This window comes from Halyomorpha halys, unplaced genomic scaffold (genome assembly GCF_000696795.3).
Source record: "Halyomorpha halys isolate HHAL.00 unplaced genomic scaffold, Hhal_1.1 Scaffold43.1, whole genome shotgun sequence".
Classification (NCBI taxonomy): Eukaryota; Metazoa; Arthropoda; class Insecta; order Hemiptera; family Pentatomidae; genus Halyomorpha; species Halyomorpha halys.
In genome coordinates, this window is record NW_027106553.1 from 244,113 (window position 1) to 253,421 (window position 9,309).

The 9,309-nt window shown below is 29.3% G+C and overlaps 1 protein-coding gene across 1 annotated transcript in view; it reads right to left on the reverse strand.

Moving 5' to 3' along the window:
• Positions 1 to 7,854, reverse strand: part of E(bx) (nucleosome-remodeling factor subunit NURF301 E(bx)) — a 48,086-nt gene extending 40,232 nt beyond the window's left edge. Inside the window, exons 1-5 of the mRNA XM_014433078.3 lie at positions 6,276 to 7,854; positions 6,035 to 6,195; positions 4,505 to 4,626; positions 2,525 to 2,733; positions 508 to 590 (exon numbers count right to left, since the gene is read on the reverse strand). Coding sequence (XP_014288564.1) covers positions 508 to 590; positions 2,525 to 2,733; positions 4,505 to 4,626; positions 6,035 to 6,195; positions 6,276 to 7,299 — 1,599 coding nt within the window. The 5' untranslated portion in view covers positions 7,300 to 7,854. The remainder of the gene's footprint in view (positions 1 to 507; positions 591 to 2,524; positions 2,734 to 4,504; positions 4,627 to 6,034; positions 6,196 to 6,275) is intronic.
• Positions 7,855 to 9,309: the final 1,455 nt, after the last annotated feature.

Genomic DNA, 9,309 nt, shown 5'->3' on the forward strand with positions numbered 1-9,309 from the left:
AACAGTTTTTTAAGGAAGGAATTTGGGCTTTACCATCTCGTTGGGAGAAGGTTACCGACTGTAACGGTGGATATTTTGATGAATAAAGGTGATTATTTGAAAATATTTATTTATTTATAATTTCCCCCAAAAAACGACAGGACTTTTTGAATGACCTGGTACATCCAAATGTGACTTGTTATTTAAATTTTTAAAATTTTATGGTTCTGTTGTATTTAATATGACAATAAAGTATTATTGCTGTTTTTATAATTTGACTCTACTTATCTGAATCCCTATTACTGTTTTTAAACGTAATTCGAGATTTTGCTTATCCAAGGTAGCTGTGGACGATATCAACTCAGTGTATGGAGCAGTTCCTGCATATACAAGACTTACTACTCGAAGATAATACACAAAAGTAAACAGTGGTCAAAAAATAAAAACATCAAAAAATACTATAATAAAGGAAACAAATAAAAAAAAAATGAGGTATAACACAAAATAAATAGATAACTTATTATTTACCATTTGAAGGCTATTTTCCATATCAGTCATACTCTCATCGGGTTTTCTTTCACCTTTTTCTTTCTTCATTTTTAAGATATTAGCTGGAACAAGAAACAAAGAAATTAAATTAAATTAAAAAAAAAAAAAAAAAAGTAAAAATTTCTGAGTTTAATTGTATAGGTAAACCTAAACCCTTAAAAAGATTAAAACAGTTATTATATTTAATTAAATATAAGTTATCGTAATAGTTCAACAACAGAACATTTTTTACTGAAGGATAAGAAGTAAACAAAACCAATTTATTAAGAAGCATGTTTCAATTCATATTGCAGACCATTTAGGACTCAAGTCTAAGCAGTAAAAGAGAAAAATGTACTTTTCTCAATGAGCAAAGCACATTCTTCTCGACTAGCTGATTGGACTTGAGCCCTAAGAAGACCTGCTAAGTGGGTTGAATCATTGGTTCTTAATATATATATATATACATATATATATATACTTCTTTTTACTACTTTGAGGCATCCATCGCTGCCATGGCTCTAATGGATCATCTTATCACTAAAAGCTTCCAATAACAACATTTTATAGAAAGCACTTGTTTAGATCAAACGGAGATAATTACTAAACTTTTTTTACTGAGAGAAATTAGGAAGTAAAAAATAAAATAAAATAAAAACTTATGGTCCTTCGTAACTTGAATTTAATTACTCTTATTGAAAAACAAATATTGCTCTAAAATATATTTAATACTGCATAATCAAGAGAAGCTATTAGTAGAAACAGGAAAAAAAAGTAAATCATTCCAATAAGGAAAAAAAAATTTATCTCATTAACATTTAATATTCCTTCATGCTTGGAAGAAAAAAGTAAAGATTAGAACAAGTAATTAATATTAAAGCATTTATTTTGCTATGCATGATCGTTGGAAACAACTAATATAGTACAAAAATACGACAATAACATATGTTTTTTCTTTAAAGATACATAAGAAAGTCAATAAATACATAAAGTTTTGAAATATTACTTCTCATGCCTTCAGTGATAGTTGAGTCTGTAATAAGTCTGAACTATAAAACTGAAGTGCTATTTTCCAATTGGGGCAATGTAATTATTATTACTTATTATATCAACTATTACTTAAAAATTACCATAAGTAGCTTTACTAATTGTGTTTTAAATAGACTTTTTTGATAATATTATATTGTTCATAGGAATGAGCATATCACTAATATTTCAAATGAGTTAAAGAGAAAAAGGAAAAGTACCTAATGTGAGAGTTCTCACAGGTAAACTAGTTCGTATTTATGTGACTCACTAAAGTCATCTTTGTTTCTTATAATTTGCCTTTCTAAAATAAACAATCTTCATAACTGGTATTAATTTTAAAGGAAGAATAGTGAGTAAGAAGGAATGGTATCTCTGTGTCTCGGTTATTTACATTTTTGTTTGCGGTAGCTGGTGACAACAAACTGATGGTTCATACTTCCATTATCAACAGCAAGGAAATAAATCACTAACCAGTCTTTAAACTGAATTCCATAGTGTTGTAACACTGGTCAATAACTACAACTAGACCATTCAAAGCAATCTTTTACAAAACCATGGGATTCTGGCTAACAACCTTTCGTTGAATGATGGTTTGTTTGACAGATTTATAAAATAATAAATAAATAAGGAAAATGTAAGAGGGCTAGCCAATGTTAGTAGTAAAAATTAATCTTAAGTACATTTTTTTTTATTTACGACTATTGATATAATTGATGATAATCTTTATAATTCATATTTAGCCCTCATACCCTTGACACTTAGAATTATTGCGATTCTGCAGTACATGAAATAAGAAGAACTATAGTACTATTTCTAAACACGAATCTCATAGTATTAAGTTATAAAATAGTAATTACCACAGCAGAAAACCAACACCAGTGGTTTGTTATTTACTAAATCTTTATTTGATTCACCATATTAAATTAATCCCTATTGAAATGTTTTAAATAGGTTCATAATTAAAAATATATTCTCTTTTTTAACATACCTGTTTCAACTTCCAAATAGGACTTTCTATTTCCTTTCGCTTGGTTGGTGATTCTTTCAGTTATGTTCATCTGCCTAATGATTTCATCCCTAAAATCCAGCATTTCTTGGCATAAAGCTGCTTCATAGTTCACACTATCCAGGCTTTCCAATAGAAGTTCAAACTGAGCAGGGCAAGAATAGTACCAAGCTTCTCCATTATCCCCTTCACTAAAAATAAAAATAAGGTTTATTAAAACTATTCCAATTTTTTTTTACAGAGATTCAGAGAATAATCCAATAATGTCCCTCAAAAACATTGAAATATAAAATGAAAGATAAGCAGAAGGATAACCACAGAGACTTTATTAAACAGGTCATTCTTCCAAAAAAAGCTAAAATCGACAAATTTTTAATAATTGAATAGTCAAATTATGCTTTTTAAAAAATCTACAATAATGCTTAGTTAATTCTGAATGGAATAAAATTCTCAGCAGTCTCACCTTGATTATTATTTATTGAATTAAAAATTTGTTCAATTTTTCTTCAAAAATCACTAAACTAGAACCACAATGACATCAATGTGATAACATTACTAACCTACTCCAAACTTAAGAGTAGCTTAGGGCCCTATAAACTACACAAAATGCCATAAAACAGAATATCATCGAAGTAGAACAGGAGAAATAAGCTACAATGTTGGAAAAGTCCTTCTTTATTTAATATTTTTTCTCCATTATAAATCTAAAATGTATTAATACAGGGAAGAAGAACAAAAGTTTGCCTATCCAGCAGTTGTATTGACATTGGATTTGGATAAAATTCTGAAAATTTATAAATGTTCATATGGAAACTGGACATGAAAAAATCCAGTCTGAAAATTTCTATATATGTGTTCAACAAATGCTAAAAACTAATTTAACTTCTTTTTACCTAAAAAATTTTTCTTTTTTTTTTTTTTGTTTCTAAATTTTACTTCTTGCTTTGTGTAATCTTATAAAGCCTCAACTTGTAAGTGAAGGCATAGCAAAATTGATATTTACCATAAGCATTTACTTACTAGAATGACTATTGTTCATTTAATAAATATATCTAATATAGGAGGAATAAATGGAACAAATCAACAACTATCAATTAAAAAACAAAAGAGGGAATTAGACCTGATAAAAATACTAGCTATTGTCGAGTGCTTTCTTTACACAATTCTGACCATGTGACAACTGAATTCTCCAAAGCTGGGATATAAATGTTGAAAACAGTAGGAAGGGTAACCCTTTGGTTTAATATCTCCTATCCACTTAAATACCGAAAATAAAAGCACAAATTTAAGAATGTGAGGAAATTCTTTAGACTCAATTTTTTAAATGATAAGAATAATAGTTCAAAAACTTGTGATAATAAGTTTTAAAATGAATGAATTGACAAATAATAAAGTAATAGGATATTTTCCCAGTCGAGATATTAATTGTGAGACAAGCTCCAAAAGTTGTCAAAAACTTGGACACTGAAGCAATTACAATTTAAAGTTTTAGAAATTTTCTTTTAGATGAAAAAAATTAGTTAAACAGCTTAAACAATAAATGGGAAAAAAACAAAAACAGTTATTAATACCAGCTTATAAGTATTTATTATTATATATTTTAGAATAGACAGATCTATGATAAGTCCTTAAAACCTGTTGGACACCTGATTTGACCATTTTTTTGTCAGGATAGCTCATACGCTATGTATGAGGCTATAGACGTGGTAAAAGTGGTTAAAACTACAAAATTCTTAAGATCACAATTTCATTTTTAATAAATTAGAGAACAGAATTATTTGGATAAGCCAAGTTTTTCTATCTACAGAAATATTTTAAGAATACATGGAATTAGGCCTGCAAAGGTATCAAACACCAATAGGGTGCACTCTAACAACAAAAAAAAAATTAGTTTACAAGATTTTTTAGGTTAGGTAAGGCCACTTTTGCTTTTCAAAAATTTCATGAACAACAGAAACTTACACAAATATTCGTCTTGTAAGAAACCAATATTTTCTTCCATGCCGATCGAAACCCAAATGCTCTTGACGACAGAGAAGGCCTGATTTCTCAACATCCGGAATACAATCATTAACTCCAGTAACCTATGAAAAATATATTTTTTATTTTCAGTTGAATTCAATTGTTGAAAATTGTAAACAGAATTGATAAAACACCACCACCATCATGGTAGACCTTATAAACGTAATATTTATCTTATTTTTCATTTAGCCATAATTTAAACTAATATGTAATAACAATGAAATTTTTAATAAATCAAATTTCCCTTAAAAACATCAATTTACATGTCTTTACAAATTTGAATTAAACTAAACATCAAACATGTTTAAATAAAATAGAATTAAAGAGTTATTTCATTAAGTTGAGAGACATTGTCCTCATTAAATTCTGATTTCTAATCCTGAAAAAATAATATCATTTACAAATGCTAAAACCTGAGAAGTTTCAATTCTAATGTACAACAATCTCACACATACTTTGATAATTATCATAACAGTTAAAAAAAAAATAGAAAAATCTTTTTAAAAAATACTCATATTTAATTTTAGTCGAATAAGCCATACATAATGTTCTTGGATCAGTTTAATTAAAATAAAAAAATTCCTATTTCACTTCTTACAATATAATACTTTTTTCAACTTATCAAATCATATTTTTTACTAATAACATGGATTGATACACAAAATAATAACAGGCAAAGTTAATAAACTAATAATACAAAGCAGTAACTTTGTTTTATATAAAAAACAAACATGAATAAAGTTAACTGGAATTTTGTAGTTGGTGCATAACAGAGTAAAAAAATGTTTCTATGATTTCAAGAGTGGTACACAGTAAAAAAACATTCACACAAGTTTTTAAAAAATGAGAAGAGTGCAGCAAATAGTGTTACGATACAAAAAGTGTCACAAAATAACTTGAACTACACAAAACAGCTAGTAATTGCTTACAATAAATATTAATAAACAAAAAGGAAAAAAACAGATTTAAGTTAATATATTTTTAATTATATGTTAAAATAAAATATAGATAATAATAAAACAATTACATGTATTTTCAACAAGAAAAAATATCACTGTTGTGGTACTCATATACAAAAGAAAAAATGACTCGCCTTTTAATAGATTATGACAAAGAAGCTAAAGACCAATATATTACTGATAACATTGAAAAAAAAACAGTAACCATTGGTCCATGAAAGGGTTTGTTTATAACCTGACAGCAAAGGGAACAAAATGATAGACTGTTGTCAAAACTTGAATTAAGATGTAACACTTTAATCTTTATATCATATTAACGTCCTTATTATTAAAAATAGAATAAAAATAGCAGTGTTTTAAAAGAAAATACTTTAATTTTTTTAAATTAAAGGTAATAACTAGAGATAAATTTTCTGAACACCATCATAATTAGAATTAAACTAAACAGTAACTAGCAAACTATAATTTAACTACATGTTAGTTCAAAATACTCATTGTTGAGGGTACATACCTTATGAGCCCGACATATATTGCATTGCCAGTCTTCTTGAGGAATATCTTGTAAAGGTGGTTCAACACATTCTAAATGAAATACTGCTGGACAGGTTTCACAGCACAAGAGATCGCCAACACGATGACAAATTCGACAGTGATCATCGTAAGTAAAATTACCTGAACATCAATAGCACAACCATTAACCATTAAGTGGCTAAATAGACAGTGGAAAATCAAAATATATAATAATTATGTACCTTCGTGTATCAAATCTTCACGGACAGGATTAGTGATCAAAAATTGATCAGTAAGGAACTGCAACACTTTTAACCTATTTTCGACTTCAGTAAAAGGATATTCACAATTAGTTAAGACATCTAATACACTAGAATCGAAGCCTTTGTCACTTTCGAGATATGAGCGTAACACTTCTGGCCATGTAACAGCATCAACAAAAAATAACGAGATATTAATACTGTCTTTCTGATCAAGAGGACCGAAATGAGTCTGTTGGGCATCCTCTTCCCTCAGAATGGCTTTTAATAACATAATGTGTATTTCAGCTAACATGTACGTTTGTTCTTCACACATTAACACAGCACAAAATTCTTCGAATCGAAACGGGGAAAGTCTCACTAAGTTTCTAAAATGCCTAATCACTTCGTAGATCGAAAGGGCTTGCATAACTAATTCTCTAGGTATAAGGAGATCATCGGAGGATTTTGGGAGTTCTAAAACAGGAAGTTCAATATCTTGAAGCCAAAGGGGAACCGGACTAGGGTTTCTAATATAGTTATAGGACTTACGGGTAGTGCCACTGGCAGTACTGTAACTGGACAACGAAAAATCACTATCACTCAAATCATCTTTCAAATTCAATTCAGAATCACTACTTTTAGACAAAACATCATCATCATGGTCACTTTTACCACTAGAGTCTTCACCAAAGTCTGAGCCATAATGATATTCAGAGTCCTTATAATCTACCAAGTCAGGGTTATAACCCCTTCTGTAAGATGGTCTTCCCCTAATTCCTCTTGATTTAGGTCTTCCTCTTGGTCTAAAACTCCTTCTACTGCTTTCACTTCCAATTGGAGAAGATCCTCTAGATGCAGTGGGTGTACTAGTCTGAGAGTTAGGCGTTTCGGAACCTTTACCGTCATTATTTAGACCTAGGAGGTATTTTGGCTTTTTCATTAAATGGTATTGAAATTTCCTAGGCCTTTCCATAACAACGGATTTTGGGGGCCTCCCCCGTCTTTTTGCGCCTCTAGCTGACATTTTGACTGTTATAAAACAAAACAGCAGGTTATGGTTCACGTGTATAAGTTTAACTTACACTTGTAAACAAAGCCAAATGACATAACTTTATCAAGAAGTATCCATGTTTGCAGTCCATCTTTGCGCCATTTTTCACTAATGGTCACGTGACCCACAACACTCGGCCATTCACTGGGTTAATATTTAACAATCTCAACAGAAGAAGAAATTAACACTAGCACTGATGGGGAGAGAGCACCTGATCTCATTATTGCTCCCTTTGACAGGACCAGGCGATAATTCACTGACGCGGAGAGAACGTTGAGTTGCTAAAACTATGTTTTATGAAAGAAGGCTTCCCATTGGCCCGTTCTGTCCCTTTCATCAATAGGATAAATTATTTTTTAGCACCTCCATAAAATAACCTGAAACGACTCAATAAAAGCCTTCATTCCAAACATATAAACAAATACTAAATGTCACTTTGCCTAAAATACAATTACTGAATGTAAAGAGTACAAATACGTTATAAGCTAATCCAACATGGCGACTGCCTATAACAAGTAAGCATTCAGTAGCATATCTGTATTGACAAAAAATCTTACTACATTCGATCTTATGTTCAATTTACATTTCTTTCACTAAATTGATGATACTGTGTCATAAAACAGAGTTCTTCTTATGAAAAAGATGTATTCTATTACTTAACCGATAAATGTTTAATATCAAGTTAGCAAGAAATATATAATAAACGATTCGTTTTTTAAAAGTTGTGCGTTTCAGGTAAAAATTTAAACCCATTTTAATTTATTCCTTATAATAGGAACATTAAAATCCATACAGTACATCTTGATTTTTCTAAAAATCTATTCGATTTTAATTGTTACTTAAATTCAATTATTAAGGACAATACATTAATCGTCGATTAGTAAATATTTATAATCATTACAAACATAAATAAAATTATTGAATAATGATCCAATTAGATTTTATCTCATTGTTCAAGTTTCGAATCTAATGCATTTGTTTGTACAATTTGATTTCAAGAATTGTTATTATAGATAAATAAACTGCTGTTTTAAATAAAAGGAAGATCGTTTACTTAGTTAAAATAAAAGTAGTATCACTTTTAGTATAATAATTTTCGATGTTTTATCTAATTTATTTTTGCTTAGTTCAAGATCAAGAAGAACGAACGTAAATGTATAAAAATCATAATCGAATTATTTTTGTGTATAATTTTGTTCTTGAAAATAAATATTTAATAGGCAAGCAATTTTCTTTTCTATTCAAGGCCTACTCTGCTATTTTATAGGTATAACTACAGTTTAAGGAGCGTAATATTTAGATTTTTAAAATTCCGTATAAAAAAAACTAAATTGTTGAATTTGTCTTAATAGCTGACCAAATACGAACTGATGCCTTCCTACCTACAAGACCTCAAGTTAGATCCATTTTTTTTTTGCAAGTCAGAGCAAACCACTTATCCCTGCATTAATTGCTTTAATGATGGAACATCTTAGAAAAAAAATTTTATTGTAATTTTTTATTTGACATATTCAGTAGATTGCACCAAAGACTGAACTTACTTTCTGACAGTGCTCCAGGAATTTTCTGAGGGGGCGACGCACTTGTATCAGGTGAATCTCGTTCAAATAATGCAAAATCTCGAAATAATTGAATTTTAAATTACAATTTATTTACCAATTAAGGACATAATAATTAAGGTTGCCTGTTGTATTTACATCGCTGCTTTGCTTTAATAGTAGCACATCACACGCAAAAAAAAATTCACATTGTATTTAATGTACTCTGTAGATAGTACCATAGACTGGAGTTTATAAGGGCAATCCTACTAGCTTTGGGAGTCTTTCGAAGAAACCTGATACAGAAACTAATCCCGTCTACGGTACTATCCATTGAATATGTCCTATTTAAAGCTGAATAACAATTTATTTTTTCAAATATGTCACAATCAAACCAAGATACAAAGGCACAGCCTACGGCTGTCAGATCTTATTTTTTCAAATT